The following is a 25,652-nucleotide window of genomic DNA, read 5'->3' as shown; positions in this document are numbered from 1 at the left end:
CAGGTTTAGACACAAGCTCATTTTATTCCGGTGAGAAAAAAAATAAAGCCTAATCATATAGCACGATTGTTTTTGCAACACATCTTTAAGTATCATGGTATGCCAAAGTCGATCATTAGTGATCGAGACCCTTGAGGATGACCAATTTATTTTGGAAGGGATTGTTTAAGAATATGGATACCACACTGAAATTCTCATCATCCTTCCATCCACAGACAAATGGTCAATCTAAGAAAGTAAATTCCAATGTGTTAGATCTTTTGAGGTGCTATGTTTCAAATCACAAGACACAGTGGGAGCAGTATTTGCCCTTGGTTGAGTTTGCTTACAACAACACAGTGCATAGTTGTACAAGCAAAGCTCCATTTGAGATAGTTGAGGGTAGCAAAAAGGTACCACCTATTCTGCAAACAAAGGATAAGACCTTTGAGACTGATCGCTATGTGGAAAACTTGGATGTAGCCTATGCAAAAATAAAATATGCAATTCAGAGATCCCAAGAAAAGCAAAAGAGAGCAGCTGATCGACACATACATACTTTGCAATTTGCATAGGGTAATTATGTATTGCTGCGCTTTGAAAAGGCAAGGCTAAAAAAGATGAAAGGAAGAGAAAGAATGTATTTGAAGTTGAGTATGAGATACTATGGGCCCTTCCAGGTGTTGGAGAAGACCAGCGATTGGGCATATCAGCTGAATTTACCTCCACATTGACGGATATACACAATGCCTTTCATGTCAACTTGTTGAGGCATTTTCATGGTGATGTGCAAGAGAAAATGTCTGTTGAAATTCAGCCTAAGGTTGAGGAGTTGGATGAGATTTTGGTACCCAAGCAGATTTTGGCACATAAGAAAAGAAAGGTCAAAGGTAAAGTTTCAAGGAGATACTTGGTGAAATTTCACAATTATTCACCAATGGATGCCAAACGATAGAAGAGGATGACTTGGCAAACCATCCTCAATTGTTACAGCTTTACCTAGATGCCTTTCAGTTAGAGTAGATTTTAGTTCGAGCTCCGTCATGTTCAGCAGAGCAAGGGTCCGAAGTATTGCATGATGCTCAAGGGGGAGGTAGCACTTCCACTCCTCCAGTTATGGACAGCTCTCGTATGTAGTGAATCTCGAATGTATTCAGCATGCATCCAAGGTACTGTGTTGACACTATGTTTGCCATGAGGTCACTACTTAGAATACTAGTCACTATGTATCCAAATGAGTATGAGTTTCACCTAGGCACTGTAACTATACTTTTACATCAGCTTATGATCAATTTGGCATGGATTTTGTCTTAATTTTGAGACAAAAATTCTGATCAGTTTCAACTCAGTCTTTGATCAACTTGAGAATCGTTTATGGTCACTTTTGGGATCAATTTTTGCATTGATTGCTGGTCAGTTTTGCAATGAGTTTAAGATCAGTTTAGGGTCACATTTGCAGCAGTGTGTGGTCGGTTTTCCCATCAGCAAAGTGATCAATTTAAGATTAGATTATGCTTAGTTTTCAATGATTTACATTTGGTTCCATGGACAACAGCATATGTTATGATGCCATTAATGTTTTAGCTATGGTTTATGCTTGGTTATGCTATGGTATGGTTTGGTTTTGCCAAATGAGTTGAGCTCATGAGAAATAGACATGTAACATGATAATCTGGCAATGTTTTTGAGATTCTTTGTGAGTCTTATGTTATGTTCTGATTGGCTGGTAATTTTCAATATGTGTTGGACATATGGAATGGTTGAGCAACAGTGCACAATGTTTTGTTAACTATGATACCTTGTGTAAATTCTAGTCCACTAGTAGTGCAATCGAGGACGATTGCAAGGATTTGAAGGGGAGGGCTGTCATGAGGACATGTATTTTCGAAACCTCACCTAACATGTGGATTGATTTTTAATCACATGGTTAAGTAAATGTTGCACAAGTGAGGTGTAATTGGGACTAGAGTAAATTTACGACCCCAAGTCCTGAGGAAATCACGAGATGTCAAAAGTAAAAGTTGCTATAAGATATGCCGCATAGATACTTGGTGGTATCTAGAGCCAGTTGTTGGCCTAGGTCGTTCATTTGGCCACAAGTGTCAATTGATGACACTAGAGAAGTGGTGTTTAATGGTACCTAACACCAATTTGATAATCAAAGATGGCGCAGAGACACTCAGGAATGGAAGTTGCCTAGCCAATTTAATTATTGGCCAATCTGATTATTTTTCTCGGCATTCAAATAATTATTAGATTAATTTTCAGTATTTAAAGACTGAAAATTAATATTTAAGTATGAACAATGCTTAAAAAGTCATTTGGAAAGGCTGCCACTAGTCAAAAAAGCCCATGCAAGACTAAAAAACGTCTTTAGAGGCTGGAGACAGAGGCATTTTAGTGCATTCAGCCTGCAAGAGAGAGGGAGGAGACGTTGCTAATCTGATTTGCAGCCATTGGAGGATCTTCTGAGGCAGCCAAGGGCAGGAAAAGACCAATCAACTACAGGTGACAGCATCTACAAGCTATTGAGATAGGGCAACAGCAGTAAATGACTGATTTTCTTCAGTTCTTTGCATCTACAAGCTATTGAGATAAGCAGCAACAGTAAATGACTGATTTTCTTCAGTCCTTCGCGAAGAAAGTCTGAATTTTCTCTCTCCACAGTATTCTCTCTCATCTCCCAGCCTTGCTCCGAAGATTACAGCATTGAGATCACCAAAGGCTAAGAAATTTCAAATTTCTCTGCTGTTACACTAAGCTGCGGCAGAAATTAGGGTTTAGCAGCAACCTTGAAAGCATGCTAGAAATTGGAAGCTCCAAGACTTGGATTCAACAGGGATGAAGCTATTTTCAATCAAATTCAAGAGGAGCGACCAACAAATCAATGAATCTAAGACATTTTTCATCTCCATCAAAGCGGGTGAACGCCAATTGGCTACCCAATCAAGGGGTAAATCAGATTGAAGACTTGCAACTCATTTTGGACAGGAAGGGGAGTTCGAATAACGAAAGGGGTTGGGAGAATCCCATCGTACATCGACTTTTTCTTCAATTAAGTTAAAGAAATACCAAAAGGGGCGCCAATTTTGGGGCCAACCAGGTATCCATTGTCCAAAATTGTAAGTTATTTTGCATTTCTTGGTTTTGTAATAAATGTTACATTTGTAACTAAGTTGTAATTAGAAATTACCACCCATCCACGGAAGGAAGGATGGTTTCATAAGCCTAGCTTCTCCTCCATCACCTAGCGTCACTCGTCTGTTATAGAGGTTGCTGGGACCTGCGTTTTTGCAGCCTAGCTCACCTTCCATCATCTGGTGTCATCATTATCCACTTAAAGTTTGCATCTAGGCTGCTCTCCCCGAGTTTGATAGCTCTAACACTCTCGGATTTGCGTTTTGATGCCTAGGTTACTCCCTAACATTAGAGAACTGCGGTTCACTCACTAAACAACTGGTGATCGTCTTCCACATCGCCGATGGCATCAAAGGACTGCGGTCCGCTCCCTCAACAATTGTCTTTCACCTTCCAGTGATTACTTTGATAGCCCACTGCCTAGAGGACTACGTTTCACTCCCTTCACACACCTGCTGCCGCCCGATTCAAAAAGGATAATGCAGTTATCTTTTGAGCTTTGGCTCTGCCACATCAGCTTTTCTTCTCATAGCATGATTCAGTGCATCATCACCATGTTCTTGTGTTTCTAAGTTTCTTTTCTCTCTCAGTATTTGCCATACACTCTGTGTTACTTCCCGCAAACCCTACCGTCTCTCTGCAGTGTTGCTTATTTTTACATGTATCAAAGCGCAGGAGCTCAAAGAGCTATAGACCTTGTTCATCAAAGAAGGCAAAGACAGATTGCGAGTTCGGCATCATCTACTGATTTGCCCCTTCGTTTCCATTGCATCACCAAGAGATAGAGATACCCTTCTCTTCCTCTCCCACCCTCCCACCATTTTATATGTTGACACTCCGGTGCTATGACTTCTCCACAGGTAGATGGACACACCATTGAATGCTCCTCTTCTGGCATCACTAGAACCCTCACCGATGCTTGCCGACATGGACCTTTGCTCCCTACCCCACCAGAGTATATGCCTCTACCCCCAAGCATTCGATGTGCCACCTCTCCCTTCTCAGCCACAGAGTTTATTCTGCACTGGCTTTCAGCTTTTTATGCTCAAGGCAATAAGATTTTTATGCTCAAGGTGATAAGACGCATCCGATGCACACTAAGCTCTTTCAAGCCACGTGCGGATCAACTGGTACCACGGCCTCCTCATGACCTCCGCAATGCATTACAGAGGTTGCTTCTACTTCTTCTAGGGTTTTAGGAATGCCACCTCAACAACCCACAGTTCTGCAATTCGCTCCACCAAGAGAATGATTGTTGGCTACCGTCCCTTCAGCAGTCCTGCTCCTTCGAGAGAGTGATTGTTAGACCCCTTCTATTACTTCGGCTCCCTATCGACTCCACAGAGATATGGTGATTGTTGCCCACCCTTGGCTCATCAACCTGAGCCTCCCTTTTCCCCACCCTCGACTACTCAGGTTTGAGAGGCCACCTCTGGGAGTTCGACACCCTAGATACCTTCTTTGCCATGACCGGCAGCATTTCCTTCGTCATTAGATGATTCGAAGTCCGTGATCCATGAGTTTTTAGATTCCCAATCTTTCACATAGGGGGATGTACTCTCTTTGCCCTTAAAGGGGGCTTCTACTTGTTCGGCTTCAAAGGGGCCCTTGCATCTCCAGCCTCAAGGGGAGACCTACTCATTCTGACGTTCGCCGCTCACCATTTGGCCGTCTTCGAAGACTTTTCTCCTATTGATACCCAGGATCTTCAAGTAACGCCTACATCAGACCCTTGGAGGTTCAACCACGACTTAGTGACGAGGCTTTCGAATTTCTTCCAGCATGGAGTCACGGAGCTAGTGGCTTCTTCTCTTGCGAGGTGAAGTTGGGTTCTACAGTTCAAGCCGTCTACTATTCCTTACTACAGATTACCTTTCAGGTCGCAATCTTGGATTTCCACAATCCTCTTATTCTTCATTGTATCTCTCTTTGCTCTTTCTTCATCCCTTTTTTAACCTGAGAGGAAGTGTTGAGAAACTACTTCTTTAGTTTACACACTTCATTTAAAGTTTTGCACTGACAGTATCCACATTTTGGCCACTTTCTCAATGGGCACCCACACAGTGGTGTGCCACCCTAGACAACTTATGCCTATAAATAGACAGTCACTTCATTCATTCTTCACTTCTACCACTCTCACCACTCTTCAATCATTCTTCACTCCTCTTCCTCAATCATTAGACACCCTTCTCTCACTAGCCCCTTCCACTGCCCTCACACCCCTTCAAGAGGACATTGCGATTCGTGGCTCGTGACTGCCTTCACCCTTCCTCTTCTGCTTCAGGCGCTCTATTCCAGCATCAGGCTTTGCATTAGAAGCATCTTCCATTTGACATCACCATCATCTACTTCGCATCAACACCCTTTTCCATCACGCTCCACCTTCACTTGCATTTTTCAGTGTGGAGATCCTCTCCTTGCCTAGCATCATCATCTCCAGCTTGGCATCAACATCCTAGCCTCAAGCAACAGCCTACATCACCGAGCATCAGTGATTTCATCATTTGTCTATCACAAGGGCTGCTTGGGCCTGCGTTTTTGCAGCCTGGCTTCTCTTCCATCACCTCGTCTATCATTAGAGGCTGTTGGGACCTGCATTTTTGCATGCCTAGCTTATCTTCCATCATTTGGTATCATCATTATCCACCTGGAGAATACATCTGGGCTGCTCTCCCTGCATTTGGCAGCTCCGATACTCTGGGATTTGCATTTTACTACCCAGGTCACTCCCCAGCATTAGAGGACTACGATTCGCTCCCTCGACAACTAATAATCATCTTCCACATCTCCAACGACGTCAGAGGACTATGGTCCACTCCCTTGGTAGCTGTCTTTCACCTTCTAGTGATTACTTTGATAGCCCACTGCCCGGAGGATTGTGTTTTCTCCCTTCATTATGCACACTTCCCACATGTGCCGCCACTTGATTCAAACAAAACAATGCACTTATCTTTTGAGATTTAGCTCCGCTGTATCGGCTTTTCTTCTCATAGCATGATTCAATGCAGGATCACTATGCACTTCTTGTGTTTTTGAGTTTCTCTTCTCTCTCAGTGTACGGCACTTTCTCTTCTCTCTCAGTGTTTGCCGTGCACACTCTGTCTTACTCCCCAAAGACCCTATTGTCTCTCTTCACTATCGCTTATTTTGACATGGTATCAAAGCATGTCTATAATTTTTAACATGGTATCAGGGCATGCTGTTATTTTCAACATGGTATCAAAGCATATCTGTTATTTTTTACATGCACTATCGTGTCTGTGTTGGGATAAGTGCGCAATGGCAATGCGAGACAGAAGTGAAGCAATAGCAGTGTTAAGTGTGAGAGTGAGAGAATCCTAAGATGAGTGTACCAGCTCATCCCGATATACAAAGAATAAAATGTATTTATATGTTAGGGTACAAATAAGAGTGTGTTCACACCCGTATAAGCTTATACACGGAGATTAAGGGACTTTACGTCCAACAACCTCCCACTTCAAGGCTCGAAGCGGTACCTTTAAGCAAGCCAACTCCCACTAATCAGATGCAATGCTCATATTGAGTCTTTACAAGACTCTCAGTGAGAACATTGGAAGGTTATCTTGCTTTCGACCTTAGTCAACGTAAAAAGACCATCATCAAAGACCTACCAAATGGAGTGGTACTAAACATCTATGTGTTTGGTACATGCATGAAACATGGCATTCTTAGCCAAACATACTACACTCTCGCTATCACAACCAAGCATTGAAGTACCTGAAGAGAGACCAAAATCCTTGACCAAACGGCCAAGCCAAATAGCTTCCTTAGAAGCTTCTCTGGCTAAAATATATTCACCCTCTGTAGTACTCAGTGCCACAATTTTCAGCAACCTTGAACACTAAGAGATAGCCCCACCAGCCCAAAGTAAAGACATACCCACTGGTAGATTTCCTAGTGTCAAGATCCCCTACCATGTCCGAATCACAAAATCCCTGCAACTCTAGTGTACCCTTTCCATAGCATATACACTTCTCTTGTGTACCTTTTAAGTATCTAAAGATACATTTCACTACTTCCTAATGTGGCTTGCTAGGGTTAGACATGAATCTATTGACGACTCCCACTACATGAGCAATGTCAAGGCAAGTTGCAACCATGGCATACATCAAAGAACCACAAGCTGATGCATAAGGTATGCCCTTCATAGCACTAGCAGCTGCATCATCCTTTGGACAATCAACTTTGCTAAGCTTTGTATGTGACAGTAAAGGCACACCAAGAGGCTTAGCATCAGCCATATTAAACTTGTCAAGTACTTTCCTAAAACACTTGTCCTATGAGAGAAACAACAAGTGTTGCCCTCTTATCTCTTTTAATGTGCATAACCAAAATGTATTCAGCTGCCCCCAAATCTTTCATTGAGAACTCAGCTGCCGTTTAAGAGTATTCAAAGTACTCTTATGCTTTCTTGCAATCAGCATGTCATCCACATATAAGACCAGCACAATAAGACTTCCATCGTCAGCCCTTTTAGTGTATAAGCAGTGATCTGCATGACTGCGTTTAAATCCATGGCTGAGCATAAAGGTATCAAACTTCTTATACAACTGTCTAGGGGCTTGTTTCAGCCCATATAAATGCAATCCAAAGATGGCTGAAACCTCTATGACTGCTTTCTAACACGTCTCGACCTTCTTACCCAATGATCTGTATTGTTAGGCAATGGGTTCACATCATCAAGTATGTGTACACCATCACCTGGTGGCTAATTTTCAACATTTTCTTGCTGTTGTTACCTATTTTCAGCATGTTCTTCTTATTGTCCTATTCCATCCTGTGCATCTATTTGCTGTCCAATATCTTCTGGTTGTAGTACAATACGTTGTTGCTCATTTTCAGCATCAAAAGGAATAGAATCTTTAGCTAATGGCTGTTGAATGGCCGGCCATTCATGCTGAAATTTGACCTTCTTTTTGTCAAGGTCACCCTGTGTAGTATTTTTCAGCAACTTTGCCTCATTAAATACTACGTCTCAGCTACGTACTATGTTCTTGCCCTAAGGAAGCCAAACTCTATAACCCATCTCTCCCTCATCTCCATATCCCATGATGATGCCCTTGATGGATTTCATGTCTAGTTTAGTCCTCTGATCTACAAGAACATGCACAAAGGCATCACAACCAAAGATACACAAACAGTCATATGAAGCAGGTTTGCTAGACCAAACCTCTTCAGGAATGCCATTTTCCCATGCACAATTGGGAGAGCAATTGCATACATGAACTACCGTTTTAAGAGTCTCTCCCCAGAACTACTATGGGAGATTAGCTATGGACAGCATGCATCTGACTCTCTCACAAAGTGTGTGATTATATCTTTTAGCCACACCATTTGATGCAGGATTGTAAGGGGCTATCGACTCCCTCTTAATGCCATGCATCTCACAAAACCTTCTGAACTCATTAGAGACATACTCGCCCCCATTATCCATTCTTACAGCTTTTAACTTAAGCCCTTTCTGTGTAGTAACAAAAGCATGAAACCTTTTAAAGGCATCCAACACTTCCTTTTTGCTCTTTAACACACACACCCATGACTTTCTACTGAAATCATCAATAAAAGTAATAAAGTATCATGCACCCCCATATGAAATAATAGGCATAGTGCACACATTAGAGTGTACTAAATCAAGAGCATTGGACTTCTTAACAACACCAGAGTAATAAGGAGACTTCACATGTTTTCCATATATGCAATTATTACAAAAGTCGAGACCAGAGCCTTTTACATCAAATCTCCCTAAAGAGAACAAAACCTAAAGGCCTTTCTCGCTCATATGGCCAAGTCTTTTGTGCCAAAGTTCCATCTGTGAATGAACTTCAGCCATAGCCAAGAACTTGCCAAGTAATGCTTTACAATGCAAATAGTACAAAGTCCCCTTTTTGCTACCCTTAACAATCAGTATAGAGCCCTTGTGGACCTTCCAAGATCCACCACCAAAAGTAGTAAAATATCCTCTTGCATCAAGCTGCCCAACTGACAATAGACTTTCTTTATGCCAGATACATATCTCATATCTTGTAAAATCAGCTCTTGGCTATTTTCAAGAGCTAAGTGAATGGTACCTACACCCTCTATCTCATGCATAGTTGTTGCCCAAGTAAACCTTGCCTAGGCAACCTACAGTGTATTCTAAAAACGACTCCAAAGAGGGAGTAACATGAAAAGAGGCACCCCTGTCCACTATTCATAATTGGGACAGCCCATCATGAGCTGAAAGTAAAGCATCCATGACCTCCTTTTTGGTGATGTGTATATCACCTACTATTGCCATGATATCTACATCATTGCATGAGGCTGCAACAAGTATCTCTCCAGTGTCAAAGAGCTCTTCAATGACCACACTAGATGCAACATTTGCATTTGCAACTTCTTTTGATCGAGAGTTGTCATCATTTTTCATATCATCCTTCTTTTTCTTTCCTCGTTGTTTCTTTCTTTCTTGCTCTTTCTTGTAGTACCCACAATCGGGCTTTTTATGTCCTTCACGCCCATACTGATAGCAAGTAACATCCTATTGTTTGCCCTTGCTTTTACTCCTACTTTTGCCTTTATTTGCTGCATTACCCCTCTTCTCTAACTTGCCTCTAAAATGATAGGCCGAACCACTGTTTTCTCCACTAGACTTTCTTCTGATCTCCTCATTGAGAATAGAGCCCCTAGCACCATCAAAGGTTAAAGTAGGGTTGTTGCTAAGTAAAACAACCAAAGACTCCTAACTATCAAGCAAAGTCATCAACAAGAAAATAGCCTTGAGTTTATCATTGAAGGACTATAAACCAAAGTCTTGCAACTGACTTGAAATCCCTGTGAAAACACTCAAATGCTCAAATGCTGGCTTAGACTCATCCAACTCCATATTCACAAGCTTGCGCGTGAGATACATTTGATTAAGTGGAGTTGTTTTTTCATACGTATCTATTAACTTTTTCCATATAACAAGCCATATCAAGACACTTAAATGTCTGTAAGTGCATCATCAGATATAGCCACTTTAATGTATGCAATGGTCTTCTTGTTGAGTCTAGCCCAATCCTCATCTGCATAGCTACAGGCTTGTTTTCCAAAAGAGCATCATCACAATCCTTGAGAAACAAAATGCCTTGCATCCTATCCTTCCACATATCAAAGCTAGTGCCATCAAACCTCTTGATTTCAAGAAGGGATTTAGTGTCACTGCTGCTAGAGGCATTAGTGGCCATTTTCCAGCAAAGTGCGAAGTACTAATGCTGTATTTTATGAAAGTAAATAATAGGCTGAATATTCAGCTTTTCAGCCCAAAATTTCAGGAAATAAAAGCAAGATTTGATCCAAATACATGTACAGCAGAGAAAACATAGAAGAAGAAGAAGATAAATGATGAATCACTGAATTATGCTAAGTGAATCAAGCTCATACAGCGAAGCCAAAAATCTAAAGATGACTGCACTATCTTGTTTGATCAAGCAACAACACCTATAGGAAATCTGCACTACAGAGGGAGAGAGACACAATGCTCTCAGCAATAGGGTATAGAAGGTAAATGTTGAAGATGAAGGATAGTTGTCGAGGGAGTAGAACATTGTCCTCTAGTGTTGTCGGAGTCGAGGAAAAAGATCACCAACTATGGACAAAGAATATAGAATCATAGGGCGGCTTGCCAGATGAAGGAATCTAACCCCAAATGGGTCAAGAACTGCAAAACACAACCTAGATGAAACAACAAGTGTCTGCTGAAGGTGGAGCCAATGCCAAGGAGTGCCCAAACAGAAAACACAGCTTGGGATAATGGCGCCTGGTGATGAGGAAGGTCAATTGGTGATGGACAGCCAAATGCAGCATGTAGAGGCCACAATTTGTCAAATGCACATGTTTGGAGCATGTGGAAGCTGATGCCAACAAGAAAGACCAATAGCCAGCAAGAGAAAGCCAATCACTAGATCATCGATGGATGATGACACCTCCTAGAGAGAGAGTGTCTGCAAACCAAAACGCAGCCTGGAAGGTTTGGAATGCAGTGCGCCTAGTATTGAGGAAGATGGAGACAACAAACTGCAATGTTCTCCGGGTGGGGTGTGAGGAGCAATGGAGAGGATAGAGGAGAGTGATAGAACGTTGAAAGGAATAATGTGTTGATGAATAGGTGGAGTCCATACCGTATTTTTAGGCACAAACTATGTCTCGAGTGGTGCCCAGTAAAGTCTCTCAAGTGGCTCCCCGACTCTATTGAGAGACACCTAGAAAGCCTTTTTGGGGCTGTAAATGGAAACCAAAAATAGAATTGGAGGGAAATTGTATTGAATGACTTGATTTCTCAAAAAGCGACCAAAGTTTATATCAAGCATACAATTCCAGTACTCGAGATGTGAGCTAGGGACCCCACTAACAATGAGGCACTACCCACACTCATCCACATAGATACTTGATGACATGATGGGATACCCAAGACAGCATCCACCTGCTAATTGGGTCAACAAAAGAAACAAATATTGTAATAACTACATGTGCATTAAATCTATCTAAAGAAGGTTCAGACACCATCTCTATGACCAAAATCTGTAGATAACTAACACTTCAGCACAAACTTGTCTCTCACCACAACATCCCAAGATTCACTATCAAGCAAGATCGCACCACATCACAATCTGCTACACCTAAATGATACTTGCAACCAACACACAAGCTACCTTGCATAGTTTGTAATGACTGCAGCTCTATGAATATGAGAGAACTTAACATAGTAGAAGAAATAGATATAGAGGAAGAAAAAGAAAAAGATGATGAGAGTTCACGCATAGCCTAAGCCATATGTGCCTTCTTCGCCTTCAACTTTGGGGACAATTATCCTTCACTCTTCATGCTTCACAAAATCTTTGTGCTGATTCTTGTAGTTATCACCCTTCTTGGCTTTGCCTTTACAATCATCATGGTCTTTGTGTCAAGATTGTGGGAGAGAAGGAAGGAGTCTCACTTGAAGCTTTCTTGCTTGCACAATGGGGGAATACACACAGAGATGGAGGCTGAAAACAGTTTTCCTCTTCTTAATTGTGTAAGCCAAAAAGAACTCTCATACATAGAAATAGAAGAACCCTATATATGGGTCTCAAACCAAACTCAACTAACTAAGGTGGCATACTAACTGAGCCACGAACTAGAGTAGATAAGGATAGCTGTCATCTAGCTATTATTCATGGGCGGTATACCAACCGCATCTGCAACTGACAAGTCGGTGACATAAATACCCAACGGTCACCCTGGCGTATCACGAGTGGAGCTCGATATCTCAACACTCCCCCTCGAGCTCAATCCCAATTCCTGCACACCAAGCAGATCTCTGAACTTGCGCAGCTTCTTTGCGCCCAATGCCTTCGTGAATATGTCAACTACCTGATCCTCTGTGCTGACATAAACTAGATCAATAAGACCTAGTAAAACCCTCTCCCGCACATAGTGATAGTGCACCTCAATATGCTTTGTTCTAGCATGATAGACTGGATTATTTGCCAAGTATATACTACTCATGTTGTCACAATAAATGACAACTGGCCCATCTGTAGGCTGATGCATATCATAAAGTAGCTTATGCAACCAAGCTACCTCACATGCAGCCATTGCTGCACCCTGTACTCAGCCTCTATGCTGGACAAGGCAACTGTAGGCTGTTTCTTGCTGCTCCAAGTGACTGCAGCACTCCCAAAAGAGAACACATATCCACTGGTAGATCGTCTATCAGAAATGCTACCAGCCCAATCAGCATCAGTGTATCCATGCAACTGTATCTGAACTCCAGTCTCATAAAATAGTCCATACTGCAATGTGGACTTCACATACCTGAGTATGCGTCTAGCCGCATCCAAATGTGGTTTCCTTGGAGCCTGCATAAACTGACTTACCAATCCAACAACATAGCTCAAATCTGGCCTGGTAATAGTCGTATAAATCAAGCTTCCTACTATGCGTCTGTACATAGTAGGGTCTTCCAGAAGCTCACCTGCATCTGCGCTCAGCTTCACATTCTGCTCCAAAGGAACTAAAATAGACTTACAGCCTGTCATCCCATATTTGGACAGCATGTCCAATCCATACTGCCTCTGCAAGAGCTGTATCCCACTTGGTGATCTAATCACCTCAATGCCCAAGAAATAACGCAGCTCTCCCAAATCCTTCATCTCAAACTTCTGCTTCAATAGCATTTTCACATGAAGGATATCTTCATCACTGTCACCTGTCATAATCAAATCATCAACATAAATGACAAGTAGCATAATACATTTCTCTGTTTTTCACATAAAGTGAGAAATCTGCCTTGAAAATCTGAAAGCCAATAGTGACAAGATACTGTCCTATCTTGTCAGACCATGCTCTAGGTGCTTGCTTCAAGCCATACAAGGCTTTCTTCAACCTACAAATAAACTCAGGATGAACAGCATGTACATAACCTAGTGGCTACTCCATATAGACCTCTTCTTGCAAATCACCATGCAAGAAGGCATTCTTTACATCCATCTGATGTAAAGACCATCCCTTTGATGCAGCCATAGCAATGACTGCTCTTACTGTTGCCGTCCTTGCAACTGGACTGAATGTTTCTTCATAGTCAATGCCATATGTTTGTGCATACCCCTTGACTACTAATCTTGCCTTGTATCTGTTCACAGAACCATCGGCATTGTGCTTCACCTTATAAACCCACTTACAGCCAATTGCATTCTTACATTTAGGCAAAGGTACCAATTCCCATGTAGCATTTGCTTCCAAGGCATCCATTTCTTCATCCATGGCTTTCTTCCATTTTTCTTTTCCCATGGCTTGCTCAAAAGAAGTGGGTTTTGGTTCCTGTATCACTTTGACCATATATGCATAGTGAATGGCTGTAAATCCATCATATTTCAGCCTATCCACAGGATACCTAGCTCTCGTAGACCTGCGCAAAATAGGTTCACTCCCAGGTGCTCTCAAAACATCCCTGGTCTTCCTTACTCCAGGTGTAACAATAGAATGAATACCCAACTCATCATCAATGCTCTGTTCTGAGCCACTGGATTCACCATCCACATAAGAGTGACCTGCATTCACATCAAACATGGGCTGATCAACCTTCTCTTTTCCTTTTCGTGATACCTGCATACCACTATCTGCATTGCTTTGAGAAGATTCTCCTGATCTCAATCTGCCTGTCCATGGCGAAGAATGTGAACCACTGCTAGAGGACGCTCCAGGTCCACTAATATTTTGTGACTGCTGCTGTGAATTTTGTGCAGCATTACCATTTTGTGAATCTACATCATCAATCACATTTATTGGTTTATACCAGCTACTCATCTCATCAAAAACAACATCTCTGCTCACTGTAAACTTACGAGTAGAAGGGTTATAGCATCTATATCCTTTTTGCTGCAGAGAGTAACCAATAAAGATGCACTTCTCAGCTTTTGGATCCAACTTGGATCTCAACTCATCTGGCACATGTACATAGGCAATACAACCAAAAATTTTCAAATGAGAAATATCTAGTTTCCTACCAGTACGCCTCTCCTCTGGAGTCATCCCATGTATTGCTGCAGTGGGAGTCCTGTTCATTATATAGACTATTGTAACAACTGCTTCAGCCCAATAAAAATCTAGCAGGTCTTTTTCATTAAGCATGGCACGAGATACCTCTCCAATATGCTTGTTTTTCCTTTTTGCAATTCCATTTTGTTGTGGGGTATGACTGCATGAATATTGTTGCTTTATGCCATGCTCCTGCAGGAACCTTACAAACTCATTTGAGAGGTACTCTCCCCCTCCATCTGACCTTAGGCATTTTATATGCAGACCTGTTTCTTTTTCAGCCATAGCTTTAAGAGTTTTAAATTGCCCAAAAACTTCACTTTTCTTTTTCATAAAATACACCCAAACTTTTCTGCTATAGTCATCAATAAAAGTGACAAAATAATAACAGCCTCCAAGAGATGCAGCTTTAGTAGTCCACACATCAGAGTGGATTAGTTCCAATGGCTTCTTACTCTCTTGAACATGTCTAGGAAATGGTTTCCTTGCCTGTTTTCCAAATTGACAGGCTTCACATACCTTATGCATTTCTGCAACCTTGAATTTAGGCAATCCTGCAACAATATTTTGGGCCTGCATTGATTTAAGTCACTGTACATTAACATGACCAATGCATTTATGCCAAATATCAATATCTGCAACTACACAGGTCCCATGTGCAAACATTGCTGCACTCAATTCAGGCATGTCTGCATCCAATGTAAACATTCTGCCCTTCTTCTTTCCTTTTGCTATCAAGCGACCTTTATTTTTCATATCCTCAACAAAGCATCCATGAGGATTAAATCTGACCTGTAAGCCCTGCTCAACCATTTGACCAACAGAAACCAGATTCTTGGTGATATTCGGGACATGAAATACATCGGGACAGGTATTTCTTTTTCCCATCCTGCATAGACAAAGGAATTTTTCCAATCTGCACAATAGGATGTGCAGTATCATCACCAGTCTCCACAAATCCTGATTTTTCCATTTTCCTTACATCCTCCATCCATTCTACATGACCTGTCATGTGGTTTGATGCACCTGAGTCAACATACCATACATCGTTGCTTTCTTCTGCACTTGTCACAGAATTGTTCATGTGCTGCACCATAAATAAATGCTCATTTCTGTCATCACCCTGTCTACTAGAAGATACATAATTTCCTTGTTGCAATTTCCCATTCATGATATCATTCTGCTTTTTATAGCAGTCTTTAGCCATATGACCCATTTTACCACAGTAGTAGCATTCAACATTGCTGTTTGCATTTTGCCCTCTTTGCCATCCACCACGACCTCTTTGGCTCCCCCTGCCTCTAGAGTTACCACGTCCTCCTCTATAGGACTGGTTTTCTTGAGTTTGCTGCATATTCTGATTTCTACAACGGCCTCCAAATCGGCCTCCTCTACCTCTGCCTCTACCTCTTCCAACATTTGAATAGAATACAGCTTCTTTTAAAGTTTCTCCTGAAGAAGATGCACCACCATTTCTCTGCTCCTCAAAAATTAGAAGAGCAATCAACTCCTCAAAATCAGGAAATCTTTCACAGACGGAAATGGATGTTCGCAACTGTGCATAATCCTTTCCTAGACCATTCAAGGTCACAGAAACTAAATCATCATCTTCCACTGGCGACCCAATGGAAGCAAGTGCATCTGCAATCTTCTTCACCTTCATGTGGTAGTCGTTGATGCTTATATTTTCTCTTTGCACATTGTGCAACTCTTGCTTGAGCTGCATTTTCTTGGCTTGCGTATTTGTGCTATACATTTTTTACAAAGTATCCCATGCCTCCTTTGGTGTACTTGCATTTTGAATATACACAATCATAGAGTCTGAAATGCTGATAGACAGCCAGTACATAACTTTCCTGGCTCTCTCATGCCATACTTTAAATGCCTACATTTGCTGTTGATTGGGAACATCAGGAAGAACTGATTCTTCTTTATTTCCTGCAACAAATTCCCAATATCCTTTTCCCATAAGGAAATTCGTCATTCAAAACTTCCATGCTTGGAAGTTGTTCTTGTCAAGCTTTTCAGTGACAATCTGTGAAAGAGAATCAGACGCCATTACAGAACACTGCAAAAAATTCTGTCACTGCAAAGAACACGGCAAATCTGCAAAACTGGCGAAAGTGGTATTTGACCACACAGTCACTTCCTAGTGACGATTTTGCATATACAAGAACCAAGGATGATTCTGTAACTCCCAATGTCTCTGCACACGAGCATACGATGCAATATCTGTGGTAACTTTCCACCGACCTGTAAAACAGTGATCGCACAACATAAAACAGGGCTTTTTCCTAAGTGCGTGCAGAAAACTTCTGCCTCCAAAACAGGCCCCGAAATGGCCTCAAATCAAAAAAATAGGGTCGCCAAGGGCTAAAGCCCTATCCCGCAGCATATACTGCCCTCTTGCTTCACCGCGAAGGGCGTCTCAACCTGAGACAATGCACTCTTGCAATTTCCGGTTGTACTGCCTGCAGAGATCTGCTCCCAAAACAGAAAATGAAGCAACACTGCTCCTCTTACTAGAACACCGCGAGCTTGGCTTGCTTTCTTGAGCTCCTTACCACGAACAAGGCTCTGATACCATATCAAGATTGTGGGAGAGAAGGAAGGAGTCTCACTTGAAGCTTTCTTGCTTGCACAATGGGGGAATACACACAGAGATGGAGGCTGAAAACAGTTTTCCTCTTCTTAGTTGTGTAAGCCAAAAAGAACTCTCATACATAGAAATAGAAGAATCATATATATGGGTCTCAAACCAAACTCAACTAACTAAGGTGGCATACTGACTAAGCCACGAACTAGAGTAGATAAGAATAGCTGTCATCTAGCTATTATTCATGGGCGGTGTACCAACCGCATCTGCAACTGACAAGTCGGTGACATAAATACACAACGGTCACCCTGGCGTATCACGAGTGAAGCTCGATATCTTAACACTTTGTCCTTGTCCTTCATAGGTCATAGAAGAATTTTTCCCTTTAGTTTCATAGATGTCCACTAGAACATTTTGATATTCAATCCTCCAAGGTCACTTGTCTTTAATCCATCACCCATAAAACACGCTCTTAATCACCCAACATTCAATGGAAGCTCCAAGTATCCTATAGGGGTACTCAGCTCTTACTATTTCTCCCTAATAAATTTGCAAACAGTCATTTGCGATTGATCTTATGATGAGACTGGCATTGCTTCAGTAAACCTTCAAACTACAATTGCATTTAGTACTGGATTAGGTAAGAGCTCCCTATAGGTACTGCATGCAGCAGATGAATGCAGTTAAGGTGCATTGGTCTACTCGGTAGGTGTCTTTTTGGGGTTATATAGACAGCCCTCTATGTGGGTGAATAATCTTCTTGTCAGCCACTCACACGAATTCTCTCAAGTCATAAGACATGTTGGCACAATCATTAACGCTGAAAAAGAATCTATCTAACAAACCTCATAAATCCATCTAGATGGTAGGTTTGCATGCAAGTAAAGAAGATAGTTGCCTATCTATAAGAAATATCAGTGAAGAAGCATGTCTATAGAAAGCCCCAAAGTAAAACAACTAAAAACTTCCTTAGAAAAGGCATGCAACTTTCCAGTTTTGGTGCACTTCTAAGGCCAACACATGTGCTTCTCAAATGGTATTAGGCTAGGGACTAGACAACACTGGTTAAGTTGCAAAAGGCCGCATCCAGCTCTTCAGCATCGATTAAGTTGCAATAAGCTGCATCTATCTCTTAACATTCATTCACAGAATGGCTGTTTTGTGTTGAAGCTTTCATATGTGCAACAGGGTGATCCAATTTGCTCCACCACTTTACAAAGATGGAATCGCTATACATGCAATTCAGCAGCTTCATAAATTTGGGTATTAGAAAATGCTTTGATAGTTTGATCAACAGTGAACCCTGAAACATACCCAAATTGATTTGTTTTCTGGATTTATAATTGTTCTCAACGAGTTCCCTGATTTCTTCCTTTGTCAAAGGCTCACCAAGAATCTCCTCTCTTGTCCTCCCTTTCTTAGGCCCTTCACCTGGCAAAAAGGGCCCAGGAGGTGTAATGGGCTTCATCTTCTTTTTGTGAGGAGGCGGGTTGAATGAGTCAAGCTCATGTTTTTCCTTCTTGGGCTTTTCAGGCACATGAAGTGGCAGAGAAGGCACAGGCTCCGCAGCCTCCCCATCCCAGGGCCTATCAAGCCTCCCAGGGCCAAAGGGAGAAAACTTCTCTCGGAATCCAACTGGAGCAACCTTAGGAATCTCCGTGTAGCTCCACCGGAAGGCAAAGGGCAATTCTGAGTGATCTGGGACCTTGGCTGTGAGGTCCTCAAACTGCATGGGGCCATGGCACTTCCTCTTCATCCTCATCTTTTTCTTCTGAGAGACTTCACTCAGTCCAAGGAGGCGTCGGATCCGGAGGGGGATCCTTGAGCCATCAAGGTTGAAACCAGGTGATGCTGCCACTGAGGCAGCAGCTGCAATCTTTTTCCTGTATCGCTCCGACCGTGACAGGCAGAGGGGGATTGATTCTATCGGAGGGGGGCCCTTGTTCTTCCCTACTGGTAACAAGCTACTGGCTGCAATTCTTTTTCTCCTTTGCTCAGACCGCAACAAGCAGATTGGGGGCAATTCAACTGGAGTGGGGGGCTTGGGCCACCCGTTTTCTGCCAGGCTACTCAGATTAGCAGTGGCTGCAATCGTTTTCCTGCTGTGATTGGACCCCAACAAGTGGAGCGGGAGCGATTTGAAAGGAGGGTGGACCTCCTCAGGCCTCCCATCTGCTACCAGGCTACTTGTATTACCAGCAGCGGCAATATCTTTCTTGCTGCACTTGAGCCACCCGTATGCTGCCAGGCTACTCAGTTTACCATTGGCTGAAATCCTTTTCCTGCTGTGCTTGGGCCCTGACAAGCGGAGCACAAGTGATTCGACAGGAGGGAGGAACACCTCGGGCCTCCCATCTGCTACCGGGCTACTCGTATTAGCAGCGGCTGCGATTTTTGTCGTGCTGCACTTGGATCGCAACAGGAGGAGCGGGGGCGATTCGACATGAGGGAGGCCCTCGGGCCCTCCCCCTGCTACCAGGCTGCTTGGATTGGTGGAGGCTGCAATATTTTTCCTGCTGCGCTTGGACAGCGACGGGCGGAGCGGCAGCAATCCGACATGGGGCCAGGGCCTCGTCTCTGGTAGCAGGCTACACAGAAAATTCCTGGATGATGATGACGTTGATGCTGATGATGATGATGATGATGCACGGAAGCACGGCAGCATCCAATCCCCCCGCCTATTGACGTACACAAGCTGCTTCTGCAGCAGAAGATGATGAGCTGCAAGCTTCCTTGCAGAAATCAGAAAGCCCCTGTGACTCCTGATAGAACAAGACATCAGGCCGGTTATTCATTGCATTTTGCCGTAAAGCCCTCATAGAAACCCATGGCAGGAACGCCATCTCTGATGAGGATGATAACCAGAAAATTACCCACGCAGTGGCACCTCATGCACGCATTGCACGGCCTCATGAGTATGTGTGTCTTGCTATTGTATTGATGGCAATGTTAATAATGGTTGACAACATTGTATGGTTCTGGTGGTTGTGTTGTGCTGAATGCATTTGATTGAACAAGCGTATGCACAATTATACATTTACATGTTTACACAACATCGTTATCATCAGCATTGCTACTAGCTAGCATGGCCAAGGACACACACTTTGTAGTCTTTTGAGGCCTCGCAAGCTGAGCTGCCTTCTAATTTGCTTCCCAGTTTTCCAAGGAAGGCACCTTTGCTCACAAAAGATGGACAAATAGCACTGAGCACGCTTCGTGCATAATGTTATTTAAAACCCCACTGATTTATACATTTATGATAGCCAATTTATTATTTAGCATCTACATATATTAATGTTAAGAGACTACAATTTCAATAATTCATTATGTATCTTTGTGAAAGAAGCATACAAAAAGCATTATAACCAACTCCAAATCACTTAAAGCATCTTTGTTAACACAATATATGATTAGTCGAGTTTGACTTGGCTCTTCTATTCATCATCTTTAGGCCCTTTATAAGCTGAAAGTCATTGTTGCATACAACTCATCACTTGCTACTCATAGAAACAATGCAGCATTCACAAAGTCGTCTGTACCTTGATACCAAACTATCCTTGACTATTTAACCCTTATGGCACCATTAGTGGTCACAGTAGACTTGCAAGCTCCACCATTCCACACACAAAGGATGATTGATCTAGGCAAGGTTGCGTGTTGGTGACTTCAAGGCCTTTATGTCATTGCCATAAAGCTTGTGTGCCCCCAACATGTTCAAAGCATTGCACATTAGTGCAATGACATGGTTCACGTCCCTCAATAATGCATGTTTAGCACACTACCAACTTAGCTCAGTGTTGAAGTAGTAAGCAACCATACATTAGCATTATGAGCATCCATCCATGCACATTCTCAAGGGCCAAGCCTACCCAAGGGTGTCTCTACCTATGAATGACAATCTATTCATAAATATTTGGTATCTTTGCTCTCTTGCATAAGACACTTAGTTCATCACTTTCATGTAAGATTAAGAAACATTCTTTGTACATGTTTGTTTGCTTGCATGGTTGGGGATTTGCAAGGAGAAAGGGGAAAGATTGGGGAGTGGGGGAGAAGGGAGGAGAGAGAGAGAGAGAGAGAGAGAATTGTACTAATTTTTCTTTGCTACATATGCTCTTTGTGTGCATGTTTTGTATGATTATAGTACCATCAAGTTGTGTGTGCACTTGTTTTAGTGTTAGGGCATGTAAGGGTGCAAGTGCAATGTCAAATTTGTGCACATGTGTGCAAATATACATGTATAGGTGCTTGAGTGCATCAAGTGTTGTTTTGAGTGTTCACATATAGATGTTCATGCAACCATCTATTGTTTGCAAAATCGTTGACAAAGTCTACAAGGTTATCATGAATATGAACTTTGATAAGCCCAACTCTTCTATGTGCTTGGTTTTCACATGAAACACATGATTATTTGCCAACATGATAACACTTTAATTATCACTATGTAACAATGGCATGTTTTCACTGAGACCCAAGCCTCCTAGTTGATGAATAAGCCATATGGTTTATTTGCATGCCTTTGTGGTTGCAATATACTCAAATTCAATGGTAGATAATGCCACACATTTCTACAAGGAAGATATCCATGAGATTGCACCACTGTACAAGGTAAAAACATATCATGTGGTTGAATTTTTGTTGTCAACATTTCGTGTATAGCCTACATCTATGTCCAAGTACACCATCACTACATCTCCTGAAGCATATGCACATATCTCTTATACCACTCAAGTACCACAAAATGCCTTTCATTGCTTCCAAATGCTTATTGCCAACATTTAACATATAGCTGCTCACTACTCCCACTACAAATGCAATGTCCAAGCAAAAGTGGCAATCATAGCATATATGAGACTGCCCATAATGTGCTGACTTGGAGTGGGAATTTTAACCTCCACTCTTTCTTAATGAGGCATCATGGGGTTCTTAACATGCTACTCAATAAATCTCACTATTTCTTACTCACTAGTTGAAGCATCACTTGTGCCCTCTATTTGCACATTTGGTGTACCACCTCTTGCCCTATGTGGCAAAATAATAGCTTGTATTGCATCTAGAAAGTAAGCTTTCTTGTTTTCACTTTCTTAAGAGGCTGCTTATGCATCTTCTTCCCATTTGTTAGAGCTTTCACAAAGTTGACTATCAGATGATAGAATGCTTATTGTTTCACGTGCTTCATCTGATATAACAACTAATTCTCATATATCCTATGCATCCTCTGAAATCATTGATCTGTCAATTCTTCACCCAAACCATACAAAAGCAAGAATAAACAAATGAATAAGGATTTAGTGAACCCACAACCTTACAAAAGCTCAATGGTGGCTCAATTCATGTGATGGTACTTGATCAGTATCCTCTACTCCATGGCTCTTGATTCAACTTGCAAACACCCAATCCCTTCTCCAATCCACCTCTCACCCAAGACAAGTAAGAAGATAGAGCACGTGCAAGGAAGAGACTTCACCTCTCCAGTCCCTCACTCTCACAATCTCACTCTCACTCACTCTCAAGATGAAGCACAAGTAGATAGACTAGAAGCAATAAGAAGAAGTATACTCTCAAGTCTTTATACATGGGATTTTAAGTTTGGGCTTCCACTCAAGTTGGACACTAGTCTCTCCTATTTGGCCCCAGTCAATCATTTTTAGTTTATTCTTCATACATATTAGATTATATAGACTATCGTAAAAGTGAATGAAAGCTAGTGCCCATGCTCTTACCGAGCTATGGGTCTTTCTTCTTGGTAGAAACTATTATAATTTGCATGGGTGCTATGCCGAGCTCTCAAAATAATATTACAAATAATTGTTTTTTTGGACATTGACCAAAATTTATGGTATTTGTGCCTTTCACTTGATTTGCAATTCTATTTACTCCTTTTTACTTTTTGTTAGATATGCTCCATGCCCCACCTTCGTAAAGTGCCACCAATGATTCATGGTGCTCTAAGTTGTAAGGCCCCCATTATGAGGAGAAGCCATGTGTGAGCATGGATAATTGGGTGGGTCATGACTTGTATGTCAAATGAAGTCTATGTGACTAGATGGCAAAAAGGTGATCTTTGTGGATCTAGCCTTTGGGTTAGATAGAGTAGTCATGCTGGTAGCAACTCGAGGTATAATGCATCGAGTTATGGGATGTGGGAGTTATTAGGGATCCACTAGGAAAGATTCATAATATAGTCGAACAACCTAACTAGACTACCTTCCCAAGCTATAAAAGGAAGACCCTTCTAAAGCCATCGTCAATCTACCTTTCACCCAATCAAAGTTTTCCAAGTACCCTTAAGCTCTTCACCTATCATTTATCTAGATTGCCATCTAAGCTTCACAATGGAAGTGTATGGGGTGGATAGGGCCATCTTTGTATTAGTTCATTTAAAATTAAAGTAGTCTCTGATTTTCTCATATTTGTTGCATGTTCTCTACTCGTTACTCAGATTTTGTACACTGTGTCATGTAATTTCTACACTTTTTCCACATTTATGTGTCTTTGACACTTTTCTTTGTGGTTCTACTGCCCTTCATCTTACAGTTAACATTATTCCCTCCTAGACAAGTATCCATCCCAGGGCATTCATTGTCAAAGGTAGCACGCTTTAGCTTGCACCAAAGATGATGAATGTCATGGATAGTTGTTGAATCATTGTGAGGAGAGTAGTGGCTATTGTTAGATCTCAAATTGGATGTTAAAGTTGTTGAAGCTCATTGTAGGAATCGAAGTTGTTTTGTGTATTAGAGGCTAGGCATGAAGAGGTAATGTGGATTAGATATAGCTCATAGAATTAAGATTTGCCAGTGGGAGGCCATTTGGAATCAATTGGACTATTGAAATTGGGCACTGTAGAGGATGTTAGCTTGAGGTGGAACTTACAAGCTACCAAATTGAACCTGGGTACCATAGAGGATGTTAGCTGGAGGTGAAACTTACAAGTTCCCAAATTGATTTGTACCCTCAAGGAAAAACCCTTCATGCTCTCTCCCTAGGGGAGTGCTAGTTTGTTTGCATATGGGAGATGGGTTGAACTCGAGGCAAAAGCTAGAGTGTTGTCCCACACTTGAGGACCCAATTTGTGTATAGGTTATGGTGCAATATGTGAGTGCATGCGCTTACATAGGCTATTATATAGCTAGGAGACAACATGATGGCTTTTGTTTGTCAATTGTTGATGAATATACACCAGTTGATGGATAGGTGATGGGAAGTATTATCATTGCTAAGGAATTAAGTAGTTAACATGGTATTAGGAGAAGAACCTCAAAGTACTGTGAGATCCATGGGATTCATAAACATAAGCGGTGATGATGAAGGCTTTCTTTTTAATGAGTAGAGACTACAATGTTGAGTAGGAGTGCAACATTGTGACTTGTTAAGTTGCGCTTCCTATATTGTTGGCATAGCCATGAGAAGTTGGAAAAGATTGGAAGAACTCGTGAGAGTGACTCAAGGAGACATGTCTAATCATAGGTGAGCCAACGCTCCCTAGGCATGTCCTACTCTTGATGTGCCTTGAGTTTACATGGGGAAATAGGAAGCAGGAGTAGTGGGTTAGGGATGAAACCAATCAACCAAGGCCATTGAGCATACCTAACTCTTAAGGACCCCCAAGTGTAGTGCTGTATTTGTGAATGCATCTCTCTCTCTCTCTCTCTCTCTCTCTCTCTCTCTCTCTCTCTCTCTCTCTCTCTCTCTTTGTTTTCTTTTTATTTATTTTGTATATAATATAGTATGGAAGGACTTTTTAACCTTGGTGATAAGAATATGACAAGATCAAGAGACTTAAGGAGACTCTTAAGGTGGGATAACCCGATCAATGTGGAAGAAGTAATGATGAAGTGGTTCGTGGGACTCAAGGTAGAGTATATCAGAGGTTGAGACTTGGTTGATAACAAAGCTTCCACCATTTAAAGAGAGAATATATGAGAGAATGCCAATGGAGGTAGACTTGTATATGGAGCATGATCTTGTAGATATGGTCCTTAAAATCTCTTCTAGTTATATGTTCCAGGAAGGCCTTCATTGCTTAGTGGTGCTTTTGGTAATTCTTTTAGGGGAAGGTAGTTTTTGGTGGTTTCAAACATTTGATCTACCAACTCACCTAAACCCTAATACTATCTTGCATTCACTTGATAGAAATATGAGAGTACATTCAATTGACATACTTCAAAATCCATTGATAAGACTCTATTAAAAAAAATACCACTTACTTGAGTCTAGTTGTGTTGACCTTGATTGTGGTTATATTTGATTGATAATCGTGCTTGTAGGGTGTGCAGTTTCTTTATTAAAAAGACATAAACAAATAGGACTTTGTTTGATTTGTATACAATCATTGAAAAACTATTCAATTTATGTACATGTTTGCAAATATGAATCCATG

At 41.7% G+C, this 25,652-nt stretch overlaps 1 protein-coding gene across 2 annotated transcripts in view; it reads right to left on the bottom strand.

The window, feature by feature from the left end:
* Window positions 1-20,279, bottom strand: part of LOC148009685 (uncharacterized) — a 45,707-nt gene extending 25,428 nt beyond the window's left edge. For both annotated transcript variants that reach the window (XR_015689791.1, XM_087673463.1), the window contains exon 1: window positions 18,584-20,279. Coding sequence is in view for 1 of the 2 variants with exons in the window: in XM_087673463.1 (XP_087529589.1) it covers window positions 18,584-20,048 (1,465 nt within the window). In the remaining variant the exon portion in view is untranslated. The remainder of the gene's footprint in view (window positions 1-18,583) is intronic.
* Window positions 20,280-25,652: the final 5,373 nt, after the last annotated feature.

This window comes from Lygodium microphyllum, chromosome 30 (assembly GCF_053477565.2).
Source record: "Lygodium microphyllum isolate KBCC chromosome 30, Lygodium_microphyllum_v1.1.10, whole genome shotgun sequence".
Lineage (NCBI taxonomy): Eukaryota > Viridiplantae > Streptophyta > Polypodiopsida > Schizaeales > Lygodiaceae > Lygodium > Lygodium microphyllum.
Note: the sequence above shows the minus strand (reverse complement) of the source record. Positions and strands in the feature narration are given on the sequence as shown.